The sequence below is a fragment of the Halichoerus grypus genome, chromosome 13 (genome assembly GCF_964656455.1).
Source record: "Halichoerus grypus chromosome 13, mHalGry1.hap1.1, whole genome shotgun sequence".
In the NCBI taxonomy this organism is placed as follows: Eukaryota; Metazoa; Chordata; class Mammalia; order Carnivora; family Phocidae; genus Halichoerus; species Halichoerus grypus.
Genome location: NC_135724.1, coordinates 54,743,942 through 54,770,331, shown reverse-complemented (window position 1 = coordinate 54,770,331; position 26,390 = coordinate 54,743,942). Strand labels below are relative to the sequence as shown.

General features: G+C 48.7%; 1 protein-coding gene across 2 annotated transcripts in view; it reads left to right on the top strand.

Moving 5' to 3' along the window:
* Nucleotides 1-26,390, top strand: part of L3MBTL4 (L3MBTL histone methyl-lysine binding protein 4) — a 485,331-nt gene that overhangs the window by 454,570 nt on the left and 4,371 nt on the right. For both annotated transcript variants that reach the window (XM_078060581.1, XM_078060580.1), the window contains exons 17-18: nucleotides 16,557-16,726; nucleotides 25,843-25,905. In XM_078060581.1, coding sequence (XP_077916707.1) covers nucleotides 16,557-16,726; nucleotides 25,843-25,905 — 233 coding nt within the window. The remainder of the gene's footprint in view (nucleotides 1-16,556; nucleotides 16,727-25,842; nucleotides 25,906-26,390) is intronic.

The window sequence follows — 26,390 nt, the reverse complement described above, 5'->3', positions numbered from 1 at the left end:
GTTGGTTGTGATCTCTCCTCCTTCATTCATGATTTTATTTATTTGGGTCATTTCTCTTTTCTTTTTGATAAGTCTGGCCAGGGGTTTATCAATCTTATTAATTCTTTCAGAGAACCAGCTCCTAGTTTCATTGATCTGTTCTCCTGTTCTTTTGGTTTCTGTTTCATTGATTTCTGCTCTGATCTTTATTATTTCTCTTCTCCTGCTGGGTTTAGGCTTTATTTGCTGTTCTTTCTCCAGCTCCTTTAGGTGTAGGTTTAGGTTGTGTACTTGAGACCTTTCTTGTTTCTTGAGAAAGGCTTGTATTGCTATATACTTGCCTCTTAGGACTGCCTTTGCTGTATCCCAAAGATTTTGAACAGTTGTATTTTCATTTTCATTTGTTTCCATGAATTTTTTTAATTCTTCTTTAATTTCCTGGTTGACTCATTCATTCTTTAGTAGGATGCTCTTTAGCCTCCATGTACTTGAGTTCTTTCCGACCTTCCTCTTGTGATTGAGTTCTAGTTTCAAAGCATTGTGGTCTGAAAATAGGCAGGGAATGATCCCAATCTTTTGGTACCGGTTGAGACCTGATTTGTGACCTAGGATGTGATCTATTCTGGAGAATGTTCCATGGGCACTAGAGAAGAATATGTATTCCATTGCTTTGGGATGGAATGTTCTGAATATATCTGTGAAGTCCATTTGGTCCAGTGTGTCATTTAAAGTCTTTATTTCCTTGTTGATCTTTTGCTTAGATGATCTGTCCATTTCATTGAGGGGGGTGTTAAAGTCCCCTACTATTATTGTATTGTTGTCCATGTGTTTCTTTGCTTTTGTTATTAATTGGCTTATATAATTGGCTGCTCCCATGTTAAGGGCATAGACATTTACAATTGTTAGATCTTCTTGTTGGATAGACCCTTTAAGTATGATATAGTGTCCTTCCTCATCTCTTATTATAGTCTTTGGTTTAAAATCTAATTTGTCTGATATAAGGATTGCCACCCCAGCTTTCTTTTGATGTCCATTAGCATGGTAAATGGTTTTCCACCCCCTCACTTTCAATCTGGAGGTGTCTTTGGGTCTAAAATGAGTCTCTTGCAGCCAGCATATCGATGGGTCTTGTTTTTTTATCCAATCTGATAGCCTCTGTCTTTTGATTGGGGCATTTAGCCCATTTACATTCAGGGTAACTATTGAAAGATAGGAATTTAGTGCCATTGTATTGCCTGTAAGGTGACTGTTACTGTATATTGTTTGTGTTCCTTTCTGGTCTATGTTACTTTTAGGCTCTCTTTGCTTAGAGGACCCCTTTCAATATTTCTTGTAGGGCCGGTTTTGTGTTTGCAAATTCCTTTAGTTTTTGTTTGTCCTGGAAGCTTTTTATCTCTCCTATTTTCAATGACAGCCTAGCTGGATATAGTATTCTTGGCTGCATATTTTTCTCATTTAGTGCTCTGAATATATCATGCCAGTCCTTTCTGGCCTGGCAGGTCTCTGTGGATAGGTCTGTTGCCAATCTAATGTTTCTACCATTGTAGGTTACAGACCTCTTGTCCTGAGCTGTTTTCAGGATTTTCTCTTTGTCTCTGAGACTTGTAGGTTTTACTATTAGATGTCGGGGTGTTGACCTATTTTTATTGATTTTTGAGGGGGGTTCTCTGTGTCTCCTGGATTTTGATGCCTATTTCTTTCCCCAAATTAAGGAAGTTCTCTGCTATAATTTGCTCCAATATACCTTCTGCCCCTCTCTCTCCTTCTTCTTCTTCTGGGATCCCAATTATTCCAATATTGTTTCGTCTTATGGTATCACTTATCTCTTGAATTCTGCCCTCGTGATCCAGTAGTTGTTTATCTGTCTTTTTCTCAGCTTCTTTATTCTCTATCATTTATCCTGGCAGTTAAAGCCTCCATTTTTTATTGCATCTCATTAATAACCTTTTTGATTTAGACCTGGTTAGGTTTTAGTTCTTTTATTGCTCCAGAAAAGGTTTCTCTAGTATGTTCCATGCTTTTTTCAAGCCCAGCTAATATCTTTATAATCGTCATTCTGAACTCTAGTTCCGACATCTTACTAATGTCTGTATTAATTAGGTCCCTGGCAGTTGGTACTACCTCTTATTCTTTTTTTTGAGGTGAGTTTTTCCGTCTTGTCATTTTGTCCAGAGGAGAACAGATGAATGAGAGAACAAAATGCTAACAGCGTAATAATGACCCCAGAAAAATATACACTAAACAAATCAGAAGAGACCTGAAACCAGGGGGAAGAATGGGAAAGAAAGAAAAAAGAAGAAAAAGAAAAGGGAAAAAAAAAGAATATGATCAAATATGATCAGGCTGGTGAATAGATCAGTGCCACACACTAGATTTTGGGTGTATTTTGGTCTGTTAGAAGAAACTGCCTCCCAAAATTTTAAAGAAAGAAAAACTTATATATGTACAAAAAGAAGGGTAAATATGATGAAGGGATAGAATATGACTGTAAAGATGAAAATTATAAAAGATTTTATAAAAGGAATTGATAAGATAAGTTGGTTGAAAAAATAAATGAGATTTAAAAAAAGGGGGGGAAGAGAATGTGATCAGGCAGGAGACTAGAACAAAGCCATACACTAGAGATTTAGGGTATATATTGGTCTGTTAGAAAAAACTGTATCCCAAAATTTTAAAGAGAGAACAACTTTTATATATACCAAAAATAAGGGTAACTACAATGAAGGGATAGAATATGACTCTAAAAATGAAAAATAAAAAAGATTTTTTAAAAAGGGACTGATAAGATGTTGGTTGAAAAAGGGAAAATTTTTTTTAAAAATTTAAAAAAATTAACTTTGAAAGACCAAAGAATCAGGGGGAAAAGCCATGCATTCTTTGTGCATTATTCCCCTAGCGCTGGAGTTCTGCCGTTCTCATTGATGGGTAAACTTGGTCTTGGCTGGCTGTTCTCGCTGATCTTCTGGGGGAGGGGCCTATTGCCGTGGTTCCCAAATGTCTTTGCCGGAGGTGGAATTGCCTGCCCTGGGTCCGGGCTAAGTAATCTGCTCGGGTTTGCTCTCGGGAGCTTTTGTTCCCTGCAAGCTTTCCGTACAGCTTTGGACACTGAGAGTGAAAATGGCGGCCTCCCAATCTCCGCCCCGGAGGAGCCGAGAACTCGGGGCCCCACTCCTCAGTGCGCCCCCAGAGAAAAGCCGTCAGTCACTCCCGTCTCCCTGGTCTCTGGCCACACTCTGTGCTCACCCGGCCTGTGACCGAGCATTTCTATCTCTGGCACCCAACCCCGTGTAGAGTCTCCAAACCCAGCAGATCCCTGCGGTGCACACCGGTGCTGCTCCTCCCAGGGGAGGAAGGGGAGTCTCCCCAGATCTGCTGCTTGTTGGGTCCCTGCTGGAGAGCAGTGGCCTGACTGTGCTGCGGATCACGGTTTATGGCAACCCTGAGCTGAGAGCCTGCACCTCGGCTCCGTCTCTGCAGCCGGCTTCCCTGCTCTGATCCCTGGGAGCTCTGCCGCACTCAGGCACCCCCGGTCTTCCTGTGACCCCGAGGGTCCTGAGACCACACTGTCCCAGCGAGGGTTCTACCCCACGCTTAGCCACTGGAGCGACATCCCTCAGTGGAGCCGACTTCTAAAATTTCTGATTTTGTGCTCCGAGGCTCTATCACTTGCCAGAAGCAGCCGACGGAGGCCCCCTCCCCCGCTGTCTATCTTCCCGAATATTGCCTCGGATTCGCTTCTCCGCACATCCTACCTTCCAGAAAGTGGTCGCTTTTCTGTTCAGAGAGTTGTTGCTATTCTTTTCTTTGATCTCCTGTTGAGTTCGTAGGTGTTCAGAATGGTTTGATCCCTATCCAGCTGAATTCCTGGGACCAGATGAAATTTAGGTCTCCACTCCGCCATCTTGCTATCTTCTATCCTGCTCCCTATCACTCTGCTCCCTTCTATCCTGGTTACTTTTTAAATCTGCAAAGAACATATTTTTCAGTCTGTATTTTCTAGAGGCGTGCCCACTGGCTTTGCACTGGGCATTTTCCATGGTGTCAGGGAGACTCTATGCAGCCCAGGCTCCTGAATGGTTCCGTTGGTGGATCCTCTGGTTCTGTGCTTCCGTGCGGAATTCTGACTGGAGAATGTGAATTGCAGGTGACAGAGACCTGCTTCAGACTAACTGTATGTTCTTGGCTCCTGTGCTAACACATCATCAAGAAATAACCTCCAACTGTGTCCACAGCTCAGTGGACTTGGGAGATCTCTTCTGCACAGCACAAAGAAACCCAACCCACCAAATGAAGACAGCAGATCACTCAAGGCAGGCACTCAATGGGCGTGTCGTTGGGAAAATGTGCAATGGGCAGGGCAGCTGGAGCAGGACCAAAGTGCAGGGGGGAAAGGGAGGCACAGGTGTTGCTCAGGTGGACGTTGATGTCTCCATGGGCTGGACTCCCGATTTTCAAAAGAAGGTTGAAATGCAGACTGTAGTGGTGGATCTGGTTCCTTCATTATCTCTTTGCTTCCTAATTTGTGTTTAACTTGTGCCAGGTACTGGTTCGTGCCAGCTAAATGTTTGGAGTTCTTTTCCTTTCGCTTCTTTCCAACACACACACAGACACACACGCACAACGTGAAAACAGTAAAATGTTTCTGTTTTCTTGAGGCTAATAAATTAGAAAAAAAATCAGATATATTATCTGTGCATATTGGCATCAAGTGGTGTTTGGGGACAGAAAATAGATGAGTGAACAGAGCAGCTTTTATGTGGCTTAAACCCCAGTTTCTGACAAAACTTGAATCATATAATGAAGAATATGGGGTTATGGCATGTTTTTTTGCTTCTCCAGAACAAGTTGATTTTCTTAAATGCTGGTATAATTTAGTGTTTCTTTTTATACTTCTAATAATTTTGAAGAAAAAGGCTGAAGTCTATAAAATACCAAGCTTACTAATTTCTTCTTATAACTAGGATAGCTAGCCTTAGAATTATTTTCTGTTCCGCCTGTGTGTCTTCCAGTCTTCATGGTCCACTGTGCCCTCTGGGACCGGCAGGTGAGCCCGGGCCAAGGGGGGTGAGGACCCAAAGGAGGCGAGGGCGGCTCTTGCCACAGTGCGTAGGAACATTCAGGTGCTCTATGCATACAGGAAAAACTGGGAGCAGGGGCAGGAGGGGCTCACCAGAAAGCTAAGTAGTAGGGAAATATGATGTGGGCACTAACATGAGACGTAGTTCACAGACAGCAGCTGCCAGGGATTTCTGCCTCATCTTGGTGTTTACGACGGAACCAGAACAGGGACCACACAAGCAGCAACTTCTCCTGGGGGCACCGCTGTGTCTTGCCTCTCTGAAAGCAGGGAATACGTTGGAAATATGTACAACTCCTAAAAAAAAGGAACATCCCCTAAGCTGCTTCCTCATTGAATTTGCCCAAAGGGGAAATGTGAAAAGAAGCCCACAAACTAATGTGTCAATGTGTTTTCAACAAAAGAAAGGATCACACGTAAAAGATATGATCAACACCTAAGAGGGGGCGCTCAGTGTGGATTCACAAGTGCCTCCCTCTCCCAGAGCAGGAGGGAGGCGAGGGAAGGTGCTTAGAATAGAAACTGCTGGGCCTTCGGGGCTGTCCCAGGCTGGAAGAGTTCCCCCAGGCCCACTTGCAAAAGAGAACAGCTCATCTCTGTGAACACAGGCTGGCTTCCAAGACACGTAGACCCATCAGTTGGACCTCCGAGCGCCCCACGACACAGGCTGATTTCTCTGACTCTGTGACCACATCAGCACCTCCATGAGGGGTGCCCTCAGCACTGCTTTGGAGGGAGCGTCTGTGCCGAGCTCCTTGCCAAGGAAGGATTAGCTTTTCTTGCCAGAGACGGGAAGGGTGAGCAGCTGCACCGAATTCCCCAGCCGAGGCGGCTGGGCCCCTGGGCTCATGCACTGGGGGCGGCCGACTTCTCCCTCCTGCCAAGCGGAGCGCTCAATCCCTGTCCTTTCCAAGGCTCAGAGTGCTTCTTTGATCAGGTCTACACAGTTTCCAGGTCGAACCCCCAGAAACATGTTTATTTTGAGATAAAAACGACAATACTGCCAAAGATCTGTCTGGAGGTCTGTTGTCTTAGTGATGCAGCAGAAAGGCTTTCCTTATTAAAAAAGAGGGAACTTGTCTTCCCTGGCGTGATCAGGCCCCACAATCTGTACCCCCCAAGTGTCACTTCTGCCTCTCACCCTTTATGCGGAGATGCGGAGGCAGTGACACAAAGAACCTACTCTCGAAGGGTCGGAGGAAAGAGCTGGCCCCCTGTGGTGGGCTCTGGGGTCACATCCCAGCCCTCCATTGCCTGCTGAAGATCTTTTGCCAAGTTCCCTAGGGTGTCTGAGACCCTTGCATTATCTGCAAAAGAGAGCTAATAGCACTGCCCCCATGATGTCTTGTGGAGAAAACGAAACCAGCAGTGAGAGGCAACCCGCAGATGTTTGTCCCCTTGGTTCCCAGCTTGCCCCAAGTCTGGACTGGGGCCAACAGAGGGCTCTGAAGCCCCCAGTGGCTCTGGCAGCTCTGGGGCCCATCCCTTCGGGTACCATTTTGTCATTCTGATCGAGTGCTCCCAGCTGGCAAGCACAGCGCCGTGCCCTGGGCTGACTGGGCTTCACTATGAGCCTGGGAAACGTGGAGTCCTCAGGAACTGTTTGACTGGAGGTTTCTCTGAGGTTGGGCACCCATGGACTCCTTGTTCCAGCAGCGTGTCCAGGGCTTAGGAATAGGGCACTGCAGAGAAAAAGGGGGCAAAATCCAATGAGGTGTTCCCTCATGGCACGCACACAGTGGGGAGCCTCAGGCTTTCCATCAGTCGACAGGGATGGTCCTCCCTCCTCAGGATTTCTACCTGCCCTGCTGGTTGTCAACAAACAGCTCTTGAGCACCTGCTCCGTGTCAGGTGCGATGTTAGTATGCTAGGTGGGGGGTGGGGACACAGAGGGAAATAACAGAGGTGTCTGCCCCCCCGCCCCGAGGTAGGTTGTGTAAGATTTTAAGGTTTATGATGTATTAGTTCACTCGTCTCTCACCACCCTTACATTACTGGAGCTGAGAAACAGTTGAGGGAGTTAGGAACTCGGCACACACACGGGCCTGGGTGCTGGCACTGGTCCCATATGCTGCCACCTTAGGGGCCAGTGCCCCCGCCCTGCCCTCAACTCAAATCCATTGGCCTCCTTATGGTCCAGCACCACCATCCCCTGCTGGGATTAAGATGCAATTAAACTGTTCCTCGGGCTCGGTACTATTTTCTTTTGTGCCACACTGACGTGTCTAAACAGGGCAGGGCATTTCAGATTTGCAAATGCCAACTCAAATAGGGTTTGCTCTTCTTATAACTGCATGTGGAGAGCCGGGATAGGAAGTGAACAGGTGGGGGGTGCCCACTGTGAGAAGAGTGACTCCAGATCTTGGTCAAGTTGGCACCAGGGTCCATTCAATTATGGTCTCACGTTTGCAAGTGAAGGGAAATGGTCTTGGAGAGGATAAAAAAAAAAACATGCTAAGTGAATGCGTTGTAGTAATCAATCAAAAGGAGTTAATTAATGATGTCTCAAGCTGTGTAAAGCAGATATTAAACGAAAAGTTCACCCTTTAGCCATCAAAAAATACGCTGCACTGAAATCTTTTATTGGATGACTAACATATCAAAAGTTAATATGGATTTTTCTGCATTTTTGTTAAAATGAAACCAGGGGGTATCTGCTTCTCAAGTATCAAAATTGAGATGTTAGTTAGATTCCATATCACAAACAATTCTCAGCCTTTTCGGTAATGAGTATATTTGGCAAACAAGAGGCCTACAGGATGGAAACTCGTTGTTTTCACTGGCACAGAGCACATTAGCATTTGCCACCGCGTTGTCTGTCTCTGCAGTACAGTTCCTCAGAGGGTTCAGCGGTCCCGTCAGGTACCAAGCACCTGTCCTCTGCTGTACCATGTGTCAGATCTGTGCTGCCCGTGGGGATGCAAGGATGAACTGGAAATGACTGCTCTTGAGTTGATATTCCACGAATCAAGACTGCAAATCAAACAGACAATTTCCATATAGGGTAGCAAATGGTGGGGGTCGTGTGGGAGCTGCTCTGAGGAGGCAGGACACCCCCCTGTTAGGTGCTGAGGACAGTGAGGAGGCCTGAGGGCCTCCATGTGGGGAACCCTGAGCATCTGGGAACTGATGGATAGACTCCTGGCATTGGAGACCCTTACAAGAGAGTTTGCTGTTCTAGGATCAAAAGGAGGAGCTAAAATCCTGCCTCGGGAGTAAAAGCTGGCGGCTGAATCCCTTCACAGATGAGGGGACTGAGTCTCACTGTAGGGAGTTAGTATTATGTGCCACTTCCCCAGCTTGTGATATTATTTGCCACTTCCCCAGCTTGTGAAATCACTTGTCCCATCAGGATCGAGTTGTGTTTGGCTGTAAACTGGTCAGAAGGCGCCTTTGTGAAGGCAGCAAGGTGAGAGAAGCCGGGCAGGCTGTGTCCCACGGGCCAGCAGGTGAGGGGGTGGGAGGAGCACCCTGAGGACCAGAGGAGATGGGGAAGCTGAAGGAGAAAGGCGCAGCAGAGGGGCCAGGGAAGAGAGAGAGCCGTGCGGGGGAGAAATGGAAGACTGCAGTGTCTAGCAGGGGGTGGATAGAGTTTGGGTGCCCACTGAGTAGGAGCTGTGAGGAGATGCTCAGTCAGTAGGGAAGAAGGCCAGCAGTGGGCTGTGGGGCTGGATGCCCGCCCGTAAGGAGCGCTGCTTCTCAGTCTTCGGAGACGCGACAGTGAGGACATGTAGGAGGGGTGTCAAGGGGAAAGGCCAGTGTGGTGGCACGTGCTCAGAGGGAAGGCCCGCCTGGAAGGCCCAGGGACCATGGGCTGGGGCACTGGCTTTTCACTGAGGGAGCAAGGCTGAGGAGGGAAGGTCAGTTAGCTCCGAGCGGAGATGATGAATTATAAAGCCCAAAAGTGGGGTCTCAGAGGAGGCTGGGCTTTTCCATGACAATCAAGGACTCTCAGAAAATGGCAATAAGGAGTCTAGAAACTTCAAAGCTCTGTGTCCATCCTCCCCACTGGGACCCAGTCACCGGTGAGGAAAGAGAGCAGCTGAGTTACCACAGGCTCCTTGAGAGTTTAGTGATTTGGGGGTGTACACTTCGAGAGAAAGTGGCTCGAAATCTGAGTGGTTCCTAATCTGGTTTTGAAAGCCGCCATTTTTGCATTTGTAGTAAATGAAGACAGTTCCTACTTTCCCGATACATGCATTTCTTCATTCCATCATTTATTCACCAACTCTGCAGACACTGAGCATCCTCTGTGTGCCAGACCAGTGTACCAGTGTGCAACTCCAGCGTCCCGGCCAGTTAACTGTGGAGCCAAGACCGGAGCTCAGGCAGCCGTCTCCAGCTGCACTCAACCACCCAAGAGGGCTGTCCTTAATCTGCAGTCTCCTGGCTTCCTCCACTCTCAGGGTTGCGGTGGCTGGGGGGTGGGGGTGCAGGCTGCCTGGGGCTGCATCGTCATGACAGCAACAGGGCAACACGAGGGGTCATGTTAACTCCAGTCAGCCCCCCAGCCCTCCCTGCACCTGGCACAGATCTGAGAGAAGCCACGACTCAGCACTCCTCCAGACGGCACTGTCCAGTAGAAACACAACGCTAGCTGCTTGTGAGCTAGAAGTTTTCTAGGAGCCACATATAAAATAACAAAAGAAACGAGAAAAGTTAATTTGAATGGCATTTTATTTAACCCAATATATCCAAAATATCATTTCAACATGTAAATCAAGATTTAAAAATGTAAGGGAATATTTTACGTTCTTTTTTTTTTTTTTGTAAAAGTCATCAAAATCTACGACACATTGTACACTTACAGCACATCTCAGGTTGCACTGTCCACATAGTCCAGGGCCACGTGTGGCTGCTTTGTGGCCAGTACACAGATCTAGAACGGGCAGCATTCTTCATTCAACTTCTGATCCTATTGATCAGCCCCCTGGGAAGTCCCTGACAGTCCCTGACATTTCTGTGCTTCATCTTCCACGTTCATATAAAATCGATGCAGACGAAGCAGGTTTGTGAGGAGGGAAGATGAAGAACTGCAATCATAAAGCACTCTGCAGATACCAATGTATGGGTTCTAAATAATAAGGTTACGAAGAGACAGCATGGTACGGCAAACAAATCACCGCGCTTGTTTTAGTAGGAGTAGAAGTTACGGGTGTGACCCAGCAGTGGGCCAAGTGCCCACTGGAAACTGAACCCCTGTCAGGTGTGTTCCTGAACACGGATTGTGTGGTTGTCTCACTGATGCTGTTTGGGCTCCTGGCTCCTCTTGTTCTGTTTCTTTTTGTTTGGAGGATCCTGGGGGGTAAAGAAATAGAAATGAGGAGGGACTGAGTGAGTCCAGCCTGGTCAAATCTAGAGAAGATGAGGCAGCATAGAAATGACCGCCCCAAGCCTGTAAAGAACAAAGACCTAAAACTAGGGGATCGTGAGAAGAAACAGTTGCCAAGTGCAAAGCCCATTCTGAGCGTTTCCATGCTTCTCCAGCGGAAGCCACTACTGGGGCACAGGGCTGCAAGCAGAGTAAAGCCTCAGGAAGTGCTGGGTACATGGAGGAGAGTCAGTCAGTGATTGTCACGGTATACAGTAAGCGAGAAAAAAACAATTGCATATGGGGACCCATTGACATTTTATTTTTTCATTTTCTCTTCTTTAGAGCAGAGAACACAGTAGAATTGCTACCCCTTTCATTGAAGAGAAGGTTGCTTGTGAAATGGGTCTCTGTAGTTAGTGGGATTAAAAATAACTCGAGGCCCAGCCATGCAGCCTCTGCTTACCATTTATGACTCACTTGCTTCGGTTTTGTTGTGTGCGCCTTTGTGAAGAAACAGCCATATTTTTAAAGAACATTTCCATAAAGGATTTTTTCCCTTTGTGGGAGTAGAGCAGAAGTTGCGAGAACGAGAGGGGCAGAGAAGAAATCAGGGACCTACTTTCATGTTATTTTCAGATGAATTAAAATCCTTGCGTCTTGAAATCGTTTAGACTTTGTTGAAGTCTGTGGGATGGGGAAGCAGACTGTGCTCGTCCCGTGTCCCACATCTGTCTGGCATGACACCCGAGAGGCAGCCCTGAGCCACACAGCCCCCATAGCCAGGCCGTCTGGCTGTCCCCGTGGACTTGGAGAAGAGGGCCTGTGCCCAGCTAGGGTTTTCCCCTTCAGGAGCGGATGGCACTTGCCGTTGAGACTCCTTTTTTTTTTTAAAGATTTTATTTATTTGACAGAGAGAGACACAGCGAGAGAGGGAACACAAGCAGGGGGAGTAGGAGAGGGAGAAGCAGGCTTCCCGCAGAGCAGGGAGCCCGATGCGGGGCTCGATCCCAGGACCCTGGGATCATGACCCGAGCTGAAGGCAGATGCTTAACGACTGAGCCACCCAGGCGCCCCAAGAGACTCCTGTCTCATCAGAGAGTCCGCAGGATTCCATCATCTTATTGCCTCTGCAAGAAAGGTAATGAATGACTATTTATTTCCTCCTCTCTGAGTGCTGCTGAATGGATGCAGATCCACGGCCCAGTCTCCTGGTACTCTAGTTAGGGCCTACCCTACCCTAGAGCTGGACACACAGCTGAACGTGCTGGCCGAGGGAACTTGCGAGTGCTCCAAATCTCAAAATGCCTTGGCTGCAATCAGTAAACACATCATAATATATTTTTTAAATTCATAAAACCCAAAAGAAACACCCAGTGAGAGAAAAATAGTAGCCAAAAACTTGTTACAACCAAACTGTTCTAGAAACGGCAAACCACTGAGGTGACAAGTATTACATGCTCAGTGTTTTCTGGAAAGGGAAAGACATCTTAAGTGTAGGGATAGCTTTCTTTATTGTCACTCACACGTTGGTGTTAGAGGCAAAGCCAGGACTGCACATGCATTACATTTTCTGATGCAAAAGGCACATTTTGATTAATTAAAATATTAAAACCTCTAGTAGGAGGGCTGCTTTCGCAGGCTGGATTTTCATGGCTGACTTTTAGGGGGGTGGGTAGGAATCATTGCTGCATGAGGCAGTGTCACTGGGAAGCATCCCATATCACTCAGCTGTGTCAGGGGGACACTGGGGCTGGATGCTGGGCCTCGTGGATGAACTACATAAGTCACCCAGTTAGGAAGACCCTTTCTGTCCTGTGTTCATGGTGGGCATCCTTTTCTAATCCAGAAGCCTCTGTTTCCTCAAAGAGCCCCAAGACCAAATGACCTGATCCTTTTCATTTGATAATAGTTTCTGAAGACTGTATATACCTTCATCACAGCCTTCTGCTTTTTAATTTATTAGCAACCATTCAGGGAGTATCTAATATGACATGAGCTGCACTGGGCTTGGTAAAAAGTTAAAATCAGTGTGTTCGCATTTCATAAAGATGTATGCAGATTTTTAAGTGGATATTTTCAAAAGTCTAATTTTATGCACAGAATTTAAAATGATGCAAATCACCCCACATTTTAAAAGTCTGTCAAGAGCCACATAATTTCCAAGCTGGCAGGCTAAATGCATTTTAGCAGTGTTACTCGGTTCCCACACGTTGGCACCAGTGTGCCTGGGCAGCGGATGCCCTGGCCGGCAACGGCAGTGGCCACGGATCCCACTTTCCTTTCCTCCCACTAGGACTCTGCACGTGACTTTGGTGACCAAGACACTGTTGTTCCAAGACCACTTGGGTGTGAAAGCTGAACATGGCCTGAAGACGCTGAGTTTCAGTCTGAATTTTAGCTTTCATAGGTTTTAGGCATATCCAGCCATGCTGGCTTTGGAAATTATCTATGTCCAAACATTTGTTACTATTAGAAGTTAAAATATCTTTATATCTTATGTTAAAAAACAAAATTCAACTTTACATTTTAAAGATCTTATTGGCTTTCTTCAGTGATTCGTGAATTGAGCAGCAACCCCTCTAGCAGATAGAAAGGAGCTCCGAGGAGCTGTACAAAGTAGGAGATTTTTGCAGGCAGAAGGGGGCAGAGACAAGCAAAGAGCGGGTTGTTTTGGGTAAGGTCACCTTTGTTTGGGGGATGGCAGGGATCTCTCGGGCAGATTACCTCACAAATGCTCACCAGGAAATTCCAGACTGACTGGTAGAGATTACATTCCTGGGAGAGGTTGAAACTGTGATTAGGTTAGGTATTAAGTCTTGGTTTGCTGATATGGGGCTGAGCACAAATGACTCCATTTTGAGCTTGTCTCTTTTTTAATATTTGTAACAGTAATGTAATACCTAACATATTGAACACTTATTATGTACCAGGAGCTGTTCTAATTCCGACAACTCAGTGAGATAGAAGTATTATTATTATCCCATTTAAAATACCTTGATACACAGAGTTAAGTCACTCAGCAACTGTGTGGGCACCAGGATTCACAACTAGGCAACCCTATGTGGACCCCAGCCTCCATGCCCCATGCCACAGTCCTCTGAGACAAGCCCATCCTAGCATTCTCTCAGTTAGACATGAATATCTCACCCCAAAATCATCAGCTTTGGAAGAAATTGGACCTGGTAAATGGTACAAAGAAGGCAAGCCAACCACCATGAAACATTCTTTAAAATGCATACACTCTCTTTTGTTACTGCTGGAAAATTAGTCTTTGCATGGTGTTAATTTTGAAAATGCATCATCCCTCCACAGACCTCAAGGAACTTATAGTCAAACTTAGAGTAGCAGTTACCCCTTAATGAGTGGTTACGATATACTGGGGACCACACTATGCCCTTATGCACATTCTCCTCCCCCCTCCCGCCAGCTCTGGGTGGTACATGTTCTCAACTGCAGTCATATCTTCGAGTTGGCAGACTGGTTATTCCAATCTCCCTGCTCTCGGACTCGAGTCTCCCTAACCTAACTCATGTCTTTTCGAACTGGAAAACTCAACTTCCTGGCTTCCCATCTCATTTTATAAAGTTGATAATAGAATTATTCGTGCTCAGCATATAACTAGTTCTGGTAAGCATCCCCCAAAACACGGGGTTGTAGGTAAACAGACAAGAGCCCTTATACCCATGAGAACTCAAAGCCAGTGAGGGGACTGGTGACCCAGCACGTTGGTGGTAGACCTTGCCCGCCTGCCATGGGAAGACTCACTTTGTCATATAGAACCTATTCTCCATTAAGTTCTGTTCATCCTTCGAGAAATCTGGCTTTCACCTCCCTTCAAACCAGTAGTTTGATTTAATAGGAACACAGTTCACTGAATTCAAAAACCAGAGGCAGCGTAACTCTTCCTGAGTTCAGGTGCGCAACACAGCCCGAGCTCCCTACCTGTAGTTGTAACCTGAAGGCCGTCTTGTTAATCGAACTGACCCACGGGTCCCATCTTCCAGGGCCCAGAACCGTGAGAAGCGGGGTACTGAGGAACCCCAGTGCTGTTTGGTGCTGGCAAGCACACCTTACGCGAATTTCCCAGTGGACCCCTTGGCACCTAAGGCAATTTGCTTCCAGAATTACAGTGTGGAGAATGTTCCTGCTGGAGCACAGTAGTTCTTTGACATTTTTAATGCCTTCGGCCTTTATTTGTGAATCACAGAAATCTGTTCACCATCACTTCACATCTTTGTACCTCCAAAACAATAAGACTCGCTAATTGTGTCCTTTTAGAGTTCTTTGCAGTTTGGAAACAACACATGATTGATTTACCCAGGGCGTGGGTTTGAGATACAGATGTGATTTTTTTCTTTTTTAAAGTCCACGCTATTTCAGCAAAAAGCAACCAACTGATTGATGCAGTGATTCTTTTTCAGAATAAAGCCAGGCTTTGGCTCAGGTCTTAATCCCTCTGAGCACAGAGCGTTAACTCCCTGCTGCCCAGGAGAGCCCTGGGTGACTCTGTGGCCTTGACCACAGACTGGCTTGGGGACGCTTCTGCCCTGGGTGTTCAGGGCTTGTTGTGTACGTGCTCCTTGTCCAGCCTGACACCTTCATTAAAGAACATTCACATTTGTAAACATACTGGTTTTGCCAAGAAGGTGTGAAGTTCCGCTTCCGAACCGGCAGCCGTGCATACCGTTGGCTGAACTACACGGAGGGAGATAACCTGTTTACATACTAAAAAGGTCAGTGTTGGACAGTCAGCATTTAGAGATGAATTTGCTGCTGCTTGCAACTGGAGCATAAGAATTTGGGAGAAGGCCGCAATTTTGTTTTCTCTTTATCTGTACAGACAGCAAGCATCGGTAAATATGTAGGATGTCTGTGCCGAGCAGGCAGGGTGGTGATGGATGGGCTTCTTCCTAGTTTGGAACCTCTGATTACCAGCACGCATGTGGCTGTGAGACCATGCAAAGTGCAGGTCAGCCTCACCTACTAAAAACTGTAATTAATTTGAGGTAGAAATATTTGCATAATAGCTTTTCCGACTCTGTTAGTAAAACACAGACCATCATAATAGATTTTAAATTAGGTGGCTACTCTTTCCTTAACTTGTCATTTGCAGTGGGAAACGTAGGCTTCTACAAGGCTTAAAACAATTTTTTGTGGTCTTTTCAAAGTGTTTTAAATATCAACGCTTTATTTTGCTCATGTGTGTTGAAAGCCTCTTAAAAAATGACAATACAAAGGCATGAGTTGGGTTTTCTCCGAAATCTTTGTAATGTTTTTGTTCCTTATATGTTCAAAGCAAAATAATTAAGGAATTGAATTGAGATCTCTGGCTCCATCTCAATGTTGGGATATAACATAAGAGTCAAGTCACTCTGGAAGGTGGAAAACCAGGTCCATAAGCCTGGGGAGAAGTAAGAGGCAGGAGGGCGGTCTTACCCCTTGTGGTGATAGCAGCCTTGAGCCAGCAAGCAGCCACTGCCCTCCGTGTCTTGGAACCGGAGCGCATTCAGAGCTCCTGCTCCAAAAAGAGAGTGTCCGCTTAAGAGCGCCTGTGTCGGGACAGTCGCATCTCAGCTGCAGCCTCTTCCCGCAAGTCCCGAGAGGTCATCGTGTCTCCCCGGGAGCTAGCTCAGCAGCTGCCACCCATATTGCCACGGGGACCCTGTGCTGCATTCCACGTTCAGCATCCCCCAGGGGACCTGTGAAGCCAGATGTGGGCCTGGGCTCATTGTGCCTTTGGAGACACACACAGCAGCTTCCAGGAAGAAGTCGTTCTTTGTGGGCACACACATCCTGGATGGGTCGGTGGCCAATCCACTTAACAGCCACGTTCTGCAAGGCTCTGTGCTTCCTCTGACCTCTGATTTGGGGAGAAAGAAACCAGTGGCAGTGACAGCCTAGCTCTTGGTTGGCATCAAACAATGTCTGCTAGAGATTATTTGACCTCACTTCACAAACAGCCGGAGTCATCTGGGCCTTATATAACATCTGTTTCTCAGGACAGCTGCTTTGAAACAGAGCAGTGGCGACGCCTCCTGGCAATGCTGCCAAGCGACCAGAACACCGGGGTCCTCACTGAGTGTGCACCTGTCTTATCCTGGGCCCCCGGGAGGAGGGACTGACCTAGAGGGTGCTCCCTAACTCATCCCACATGCCTGTGTTTCACTCACCCTGCCTCTCTTCCAGAATATTCTGCTGAGCAGACACAGCAGGCGCTGCACCAGTCCGTCTTCATGTCCTCCGTGTCAGCCAACCCCTTCCGGGACCTTCCCCTCGGCAGGGAGCAGCACTGCAAGCTCCTTCCAGGTGTGGCCAACATCCAGGCCAGCGAGGTGGCCCGATGGACAGTGGATGAGGTGAGCGGGGCTGCTCTGGGGCCCTGGAGGGACCGGGGCCCTGCTGCTGAGAATTCCTCCTAGGCACAGAATCCACAGCATCAAATTTCAGATCCACACTTAAGGGAGAAGGCGGGCCTGATTTTGAGGAAATTAGGACAGCCCAGTTGGTTGTGGCCCCCACTCCCCAGCGGTACCCCAGAGCCACCTCTGCTCTCTGTCACCATCGGCCCAGGGCCAGTTTCAGTGGAGGGGCCCAAGCCTCTGGTCCCACATAACAGATTTACTTTGGGGAAGCATGCGTGTATGAGCACCGTAGACTTGCACCCTGGCAGCCCCTGCCCTAAAAGCAGCACCTCATCTGGGAAGCACCCACCCCCAGGGTGTTCTGTTCTGCAGGGTCCCAGAGGACCCACTTCTTCTCGTTACGGAGCAGCTCTATGCTGCCATTTGTCCACTGGAAGCCACAGATGATCAGTTAACCTTAGGTTTGTTTTTAAAGTGAATTAGATCACAACAGTGCATAAGATGCTGTACACATGGGAAAACAGATCCAACTTTAATATAACCGTGCCTTACAATGTAGGTTTTTAATAAGGATCAGGTAAGTCCCGTTGCTTGCTATAACGCTGTGGAAATGCTTCATATATCGAGCAGTTTTCTTTCAAGGAATACACTCTCTGACGTTTCTTTTAATAAAGGTATTATTTCCGCTAGTCAGGCCTTAATTAATTTTTTTAAATGAAGGGAAACCCTGGGTCACTCTGAGGACAAGATAACAGTGGAGCTGGAGTTAAATTAGTTGCAAAAATGTTCAGTGAGCACTTCCTGCAATCAGCTTGACTTAACGTTGGTTCAGGCCTTCCTTTCCAGCCCAGGATAAGGAGCAGGTGACAAAGGCCATGCAGAGGCTGGAGGTTCAGGGCAAGCCTGCTCCGTCCACCTCCTCACCAGCACCTCACAGAATTGGCCTGCAGGATTGCCCTGCCCAGCACTCCTCGTTGGAGCAGCAGGGGCTGATACCTTTCCCTCAGCACACCCCGCGGCCCCACCTCTCCTTCCACTCTTTCCAGATGATCCTAGAGTCCTGGTAACAGAGTGCTGGCTCAATATGCCAGCCGGCGATGACTAAATGTGATCCCGTTCCTTAAAGAGTATGCAGGGTCTGCCCCCTGCCCCTTGCCGATGAATTTTGACCGGTTTACAAAGCATGCAGTGGTTTCATGACCAAGCCAACTGAACTAAGACCGAGTGTGTCTGTGGTCCAATCATGTATGGCTTTGGCCTTGTAACAGCACTGCCCATAATGGGGACCTCAGTGGCAATCATCCGTCCTGACTTTCAAGCCATTCACTCAAGGTTCTACCAACTTTTAAGTTAGACTGACGGTGGCTTCTCTTCCCTTGCGTCGTCACCGTCGTGCTTAGAAAGATGTCTTGGAGAAGGCAGCCACCTGCATCCAGCCCCAGCCCTGTGTGCACAGAGCAGCTGAACACGGTAGAGACGCAGAGCTCTGGGTGTCTCTGCCTACCTCAACACAATCCCTGGCTCCCCAGACAAAGTCCTTGGCATGCCTTAGGACCTGCATGGGCAGCCACCCTGCCTTTCCAGCCCTACCTCCCACCATGCCCCCAGTGGGCCTCCCACCCTGTGTCCCCGCATGGGCTTCTCACACTCGCGCAGCTGCTACCCCCACTACCTGTGGCCCCTCCCAGCCATCAGCACGGTGCTCCCCCCCGCAGGAGCCTCTCCGTGCTCCCATCTCCTCAGAGACTTTTTTGTCACTGACCTGCACTCACTTGTCTGCCCCTCACCAGATGAGTAGAGACCTTATTTCATTCACTTGGCACATCTCCGGAGAACTTCTCACTACACCCGGCACTTAGCGCATAACACAGTAATGTTTGTTGAATGAATGTTGCATGACAAGGGCATCATGAGCTGCTGGATATTGAAACAAAAGTGGAACACATCCAAGCAGAGAAAAGAAGGGCAGCCATTCCAGTCAAAGGGGAAAATGGAAGGTTGCCTGCAAGTGAGTATGACTTATACATGGATGGCAGATGTACGGCACATCCTGTGCTAACATTGATTATGACAGTGAACACTATTAATATACTGGGAGTAAGGGAAGTAGTCTTTTATTTTGCCCATTTTACAGTTAGGGAAGTTGAGGCACCTAGAGACTAAGTCAGAGCCCCACAGGGCCCCACAGGCAGAGCCAGGTCCTGAGCTGACGTCTTACCTGCCAAGCACCCTGCGGACGTGGGGCACAGACAGGAGTGCCCCAGGATGGGGAAGGTGCGCCGGGTGTGAGGCGGGACACTCGCTGGCCTGCGTGCCCATCAGTCGGCAGCATGAGCCACAGGAGGTGCTCACGCAGAAAGTCATCTGTAGAGATGGTGCTTCGGGGGCATGAGAGTGGCACCCATCTGCAGGAGTACGCGTGAGAAGAGGCGGAGGAGAGGGACCGACCAGGGAGCACCGCCCAGGGAACCCCACCACACTCCCGGTGTGGAATCATCCGGGTCTGCACTGGGCAGAAGAACCACCCGAAGTCGGCAGACATTTTCAAGTTGAAAGCAAGAACACAACACAGTGAAACAGATCAGATCCTGAAGGTGAAGAAGTGAAATGAGCCAAACGTGACTCCATGCGTAGTCTCAGCACCACACAGTTTAGGACCCGGGACGACAATATGCGGGCTAGAGAGTTCATCTGCAAGAATGGGAAAGTAGTGGTGCCACCAAACGAAATGAAACTTTGGGGGCAAGAATCCAGTTTGGGGGCAGGGGGAGAAAATGGTGAATTTCATATGGGACATCTTAAGGGAGAAGTTCCTGTGGATGACATCACAGCAGTAGATGTACAACACCTATTCCCGGGGTGGAAATACCGCATGAGGCCTCACTAATGGATGGGGGCGCTGAGTGAGCCTTTACCAAGGACACAGTTGTCCAAGGAGAGCCGCCGAGGACAGAGGTCAGAGGGGACCACAGTCGGGGAGAGAGTCCACAACAGAGAAGTGTCAATGGGAGGCAGGTGGCGAGTGTCCCGTTCAACAGGGCACACGCCAGATGTATCTCAGGGCTCCTGGCTGGGGCTGCGGAACTAGGCCTCCAGGGATTTGGAAAAAATGTGGACAATATGTGTATTCCTTGTCCTTAAGAGGAGGACCAGAGCTTTTATTAATGTCTCAAGAGGACCATCGTCCAAAGAGAACAGAACCTCTGTTTTCAGAACATTAAGTAGTGAGTGGGAAGTTTAGGGGACCTCTGATCTGGCGAGTCCCAAGTCTGGCACTGCAGGAAGTGAGGGCTTGGAGGGTGATGAAAGGCAGTGGTGGTCACGCCACAAGTCTCACTGGGACAGGGAGGGACTGACTCACTGTGGGGGACACCAAGGGTGCCATCAAGGACTATTAGGAGGCCAAGGTCACAGTCCCTGAGTTCTCTGTAGTGGATACACATGGAACAGCCCTTTATTGCTGAAAGAGGCCTTAGAATTTTCTAGATTTAAAATAAAACCATCATCCCTGAGGCTGTCTTCATAAAGTGTGCCTGTCATGATGCTTCCGTAACCGTGACTTCCCTCAAGGATGCATTCCAGAGAAAGTTTGACTTATTCCGTCATGTTTAATATATCATAGTCTTGAAATCTCCCTAACTAGGTGCCCTTGAGGACAAGGAGCATGTCCTAAATTTCCTTCTGTATTCTCACACTCTCGTAGCACGTTTCCTGGAACCAACGTAGGACCCTCAGGAAGAATCTTGGATGGGGTGAGAGTGTGGGCTTTGTGGTGACTCTATTTGTATCTTTGAAGATAAGGCAGCCCTCAGATGGGGGTTGCTTAGGGGGCATTGCAGTGAGTACCAACAATAGAGTTTGTGACTATTGGATTTTTTAGATGCCACATTAAAAATGGGAATAGGGCAGCAAGGATTTGAAAAGGCAGTGCAGGGCAAGAGGAGACCAAGGTGGGGGGGGGGTAGGGGGTGCTGTTCTTTTGTGTTTTGTTCTCATTAGGCAAAGTATTGGAGAGAGGAACCACGGGAGCCCAAGACAGGATACATTGAAAATGGACTTGTGTGTCCTTGTGTTAAGTGCCATTCAGGGAGGCCCAAGGCAGGAGTCTTGTCTGCGGCAGAAGATGAAGAGCAAGAACGTTTCCTTTTGTCTGCTATCCTGGCCTGGGAGGGAGACCTCCTCTCTGCATTCTGTTACCTGCGAAGAGAAGCCAGCCCAGGGCCATTGTAACGTCGCCCAGAGCGTGGGAGCGGCCTTCTCGCTCCTTCGGCGCTCAGGCTGTTTCTATTAGCGCGGTGTTTTTCAAAGCACAGGCAGGCTGTGAAGTCAATTTCATGGTTCTAGAGAGAAGGACAAGATGAGAGGAAAGACCATAACTGTAGTAAGGGTTATTATTTTGTGAAACCTTTGTTAGAAGTCTGTGGGGATGTGCAGCACTCTAGTTCCGGCCAGTGTGAAGTGTGTTTCGTACTCTGGGCTGTGGAAATGGTCTATAAAGGAGTATAAGCACTTCAGAGTAGGAACTAAAATATTTTTCTGTCTCTTTACGTATCTTGCCCAGAGAGGTGTCTGACAGATGTGTGAGTGAATAAGTGGGGAGGTGGGTTTTAGGCAGCACCCTCCCGCGGTGTGCGCGGGCACGTGAGGGCAGGAGGTGACGTGTTGTGCGCACCTTACAGCCACGTGGCTTGTGTATGCTCAGGGCACAGAGGGGTGCTTTTACTCCTTACAGTCAAAAATGCTTTTTAAAGCAGCACATATAAATCGCCATAGCCTCAACCCAGTGCTCCCTAAATGTCCATTAACTTTAAAAGATGGCAGTCGCTTTAAAAGCAATCTTTACACAGGAGAGAGTGTTCTGAAAGATTCGGGATACTGCTAACTAAGCATAGCAGCCTTATATAAGTGGGCCCTTAAAAAAGGGCAAATAACAAATTCCACTGTTAAAAAATGAGACCCAGGCTGGAAACACGGCCCCCAGTGGACTTGGAGCCAGTGCAGTCCGGCACACAGCTCCCGGCTCAGCAAGATCGAGAACACCACCGTTCCGAAAGATTTAAGGGAGCAAGAGCTCCACGGGAGGAAACAGGCCTGTGGAGCTCCGAGAGGATGCCAGGAAAAGTAGGTCGCTGGGGGAAGTAAGTTGGGGAAAGTAATGGGCTCATCCGAGAGCTGGTGCAGGGTCATCTTTCTTAGTCTTCCCGAAGTGCTGTGTCATCCCCAGGATTAACCTATTCAGTGTCCTTCCAGGACAAAGCTGGGGCTTTAGCTGTGCGACATTCCGCTCCTGAGAACTTGGGGAACCCCACGCAAGGCAGCCTCCTCACAGGTGTGCTGCTGGGAGCCAAGGCGGAGGTTGGCCACCCCCAGGCCCCAACAGCAGCGCCATCACCTTAGACAAGCAGATGCGTCCACAGAGCCATCTTGGGTGCGGGCAAACAGACGGTACCTTCCTGGTTCAGCGTCATTCCCATTTACCACAGACTTGAAGAGGTAGACAGATTTTTAAGGGGAGACTGAGAGGGAAGCTTTCTGATAGCACTGTATGGTATGTTCGAGCTCACCACTTTCCAATTAAAATTTGTGGCAAAATGGGCTTTCTATTAATCCTCAAAATATAATTTATTCTTAGAGGGAATAAATACCGACTAATAGTACTGGATAATGACACTGAATAATGATCAAGGCCTTTGGATATTTTTAAATTCTGGCCAGAAAAGTCGGCTTCAGTAGATTTCATGGAACTTGTTTTTGACTTTGGAAAAGGAGAGATTGAAGAGACTCAGAATCTCTTTCAGAAGAGGCAGAGGATTTCAGACCCGAGGTCCGCAATGCACGTCTTGTTGGGGGGCGGGCGCAGGGAGGGGTTGCCCGGGGCCAGCTGGGGGCCGCCGGCTCGGCCGTGATGAACTCTGACCAGTTCATCATTCCTGTTGAAGAATCCTGTCTACCTCCGACATGGACAGTGACTTCTTGGCTAATAGGAGGGGGAATGTGATTCTTTTCTGTGTGCCCAGAAAAGGACATTTTAACCCATGCATACCATCAAAGCAACACACAACACATTTGCTGTGAATGGAAGTTCCTGTTACATGTATTTTAAAAAGACCCGCTGTCCGTGGGGAGCCCGGATCCTCATTGCTGGCTTGGCTTTCCCACAGGAGCTATGATTGAGCTGCGACAGAATGTATGTCTTCTGTTAATTCCTAGTCCTGCTTTTTTATTTTTAATTTTCCTGCTGTGACATTCAGCCTCTTGCCCTGTGAAAGAGCCATCTCAGGAAAACGTGCCTTTAGAGCAGTGGCTTTGAACCAGGAAGATGTGGGCAAAATCTGGACACATTTTTGGTTGCCACAACATGGCGGTGGGGGTGCAAATGACACGTGGCGGATGGAGGTCAGTGTCGCTGCTAAACAGCCCGCAACACACAAGGTGGCCCCGCGGCAAAGAATGCTCAGTCCCCCAGTCAGTAGTGCTGGCAGGGACACACCTGCCCTCCAGCAGTTTTCCTGGACTCTGCTTTGATTCCTTTTGTCGCACCCTGAGCCTGAGGGCGGATCTCAGGATTTGACCTTGCAGCGCCTCCTGCCTCCAGCTCCGTGCTCTGCGCCGTGCAGAGTGTCCAAGCCCTCGGGGGCCCCCACCGGACAGCTGCAGGTGTCTCCCAGTGACGTCCTGCCCAGTCCCCCCCACGCTGCTAGATCAGCTCTCGAGTTTTCTCTTGCGCCGGGGTCCTCAGCCCTACCTGCCCATGAGAATCACCTGGGGAATCTAAAAATGAATGCCAAACACTTGGGCCAGATCCAGCTTGATGACTTCGGAGTCTCTGTGGCCTGAGCCTCAACATCATTCCTATGTAAAGCTGTGCAGGGGATTCCAAGGTGTGGCCAAGAGAGAGAGCCGCCACTCCGGAGCTCCTTGCACCCACACCGGGGACATGGCACCGCCGCCCCCTCACCCCTGCCTTTTCCTGCGGCTCCCCGTCTGCTCCACAGTTCTAGCCAAACGGGACTCCTCACTGCTGATGCCATGTGTGCAGTGCATCCCGCTGGCGGCCTTGCCTCTGACGCTCTGTGCTGAGAAGGTCTTCTCCACTCGCCCCCCCCAATCGCCCCCCAGCACTGCCTGTCTCAGCCTCCACCTCCCTTGCGATGCCTTTCCCGGGTTCCCGTCTGAGATGCCATCTGTCCGTGCTAGAAGCCCACAGCCTTTCCACCTCTCTTCTAGAACTTCTCGAACTTAGCACATTTGAGCATGTACCAGAGTGATAAGTAAGCCATCCTTACTCGCCATTTTCCTGTTATCCTCCCACCTCTGCTCAAACCGTAAACACGGTGGAAGTTCCCACTTGGCGTGCTCACGCTCCCGCCTCCCAGCGCCCAGCAGGAGCCTCACGTGTAGCTGGGGTCGGACGTACCTGGCCGGAGGGCAGCCTCGGGAACAAGGGGACTACACCCCCCTCCCAGTGTCCCAGGCCCTAGAAACTCTGACAGTTACTCTCTGTGACCCTGCTGTCACTCGCCCCAGTTACGTGTCCCTGCAACTCGACCAGCAGCATCTCCACACTTTCCTCAGCTCTGTGCTTTTCAGCCACCGAAGAAGAGTGAATCATATTAACCAACAGAGCACTGGGCGCTTGGGCGAAGCAGCTCAGAACGCTAAAGCGTCCCAGGTGCATCTAGGGCTCGAGGATGCCGTTGTGTGGCAGTATGATGACTGGTTTGGGAAGATTTTTTTTTAATTCTCATCATCCCGCACTTTGGAAGGATGACTGTAGATGACTCATGATAAAATATACTTGTGGCATCTGAGGTGAGTAAAGCAGACACCAACATGTTGATGGCCCCTAAAAAGATGTTCTGAAATCTTCGTATTAAATACAGCTGTGAGTCAAGTGTGTGCGTACAGGTGTCAGGACCCGGGTCCGCCCTGTGGGTGTTGGTCCCTGGCTGCTCCGTAAGCTGGAGATCAGCCAAGGCCGCAATGCTCTCTTCTGCCAAGTGTGGGGAGGGTCAGTGTCCACTGTCCTCTCCCTGCAGGGAGCTGGGGACTCCCAGGGCTCTTGGATTGTGGAACATGTTGATACAAGGCCCTGAGCTCCCTGCCTTCCCGTGGGCCTTTTCCATTGGAGGAGAGAGAAGGCTCACGTGCACCCAATTCGGTAGGCACAAGTCACAGAGAGCCAGAAATTAAAAGCTAAGACAATAGCTCTTACAAACATCATCTCCCAGGTTTTGTTTTGTTACTGTTGCCTCCTGGCGTGCCTTTCATCCTGCACTGCAGACCTTGCCAGAAGGAGCCAGAGCCCACTTGTCATTTTGGTCGTTGAGAGTCTACACATTATGATGTTTGTTCACTCAGTTCCCTAAAAGCGTCCATTGGGAACACTCATAGCTTCCTGCGCATCTAGCCAGGTCATTGTCTGGTCTCTCTAATTAAAAGGAACTTGGGGCATGTGTGGCTGGGCAGGGGGGAAAGAGTGGGAAATGAAGTTGAAGAGGGTGATTCTCCAGAACTCCACGTTTGGAGTCTGAAAACCTGAGTTCCAAAACCGTCCCTGGCACTTCTCAGCCATGCGTCACCTTCGGAAGGTCGTTAAACCTCCTGGGGCTTCAGCTTCACTGTCACTGATGAGGGAATTCAGCCGGCAGAGGTTCCTGGAGTCCCTGTTGCTGGCTGGGTACGGGTGAGACTCAGACGGGGGCCTTGGGGCTGCTGAAGGGGCCCGGTGGACAGTCCTTCTCTCTGACAGTCCCTGTAGAGACTGCTACACAGGGGCCACTCCCTCCTGCCTTCCCTGACTCCACAGGGTGGACAGGAGGATCAGACGAGAGAAGATTCCAGAATACCAGCACTGCACACATGGACGCTGTCATTGCCATCGTAACGGGAACCCCGTGTAGGTCAGCCTGGCAGTAAGAGGCCAGAAGAGGGACTGGGGCTGGTCTAATTTCTGAGCTGGCACGTGCTAATGTGCCTTGACAGTTACTATTTCAATCCCAGGTGTTTGAGGAATTTGAAGTGTATTTTACTCTAATGTTGAATTACTACAACCCAAGAAATTATTTCAGGTGCGTGTTGTAAATCAGGCTTTTCATCTTACACTGTAGGTGGCTGAATTTGTACAGTCTCTTCTGGGCTGCGAAGAGCATGCCAAGTGCTTCAAGAAAGAGGTAAGAAATGCAAAAACTATATCTATTTCCATGCTTCTGGCCCCCGAAGTGCTTTGTTTTCATTTACTTAAGTGTAACTAAGAGCAGCTGGGTGGACAGGAGAGAGGGGTCAGTGTGGGGCAGAGCCCAGCAGTGCAGTCGGGCACATCAGGGCAGCCCCTGTCTTTGTCTTGCTAATCTTAGCTGTGCTTTGTCACAATGCTGTGGTGCTTGGCCCATGGGGCCTGCTCAAGAAATAGACTAGTCGGTGGAAGAATGAATGAACGTGTCAGTTAATTCTTATGGGTGCCATGTAGGCTCTGCTGTGATGACTTAGGCTTCACTGGGGGCAGGAGGGGTCCTGCGAGGAGCCTGCTCCCAGGGAGGAGAGGGGATTTGTCTACCCCACAGTGACGTGGGACCATCCTGTGTATCCCTGCACTGTACCTGCTTCAAGAGGAATGCCGAGAAGCCAGAAAGTCCTTCTATGGGGTTTCGTGTCCTAC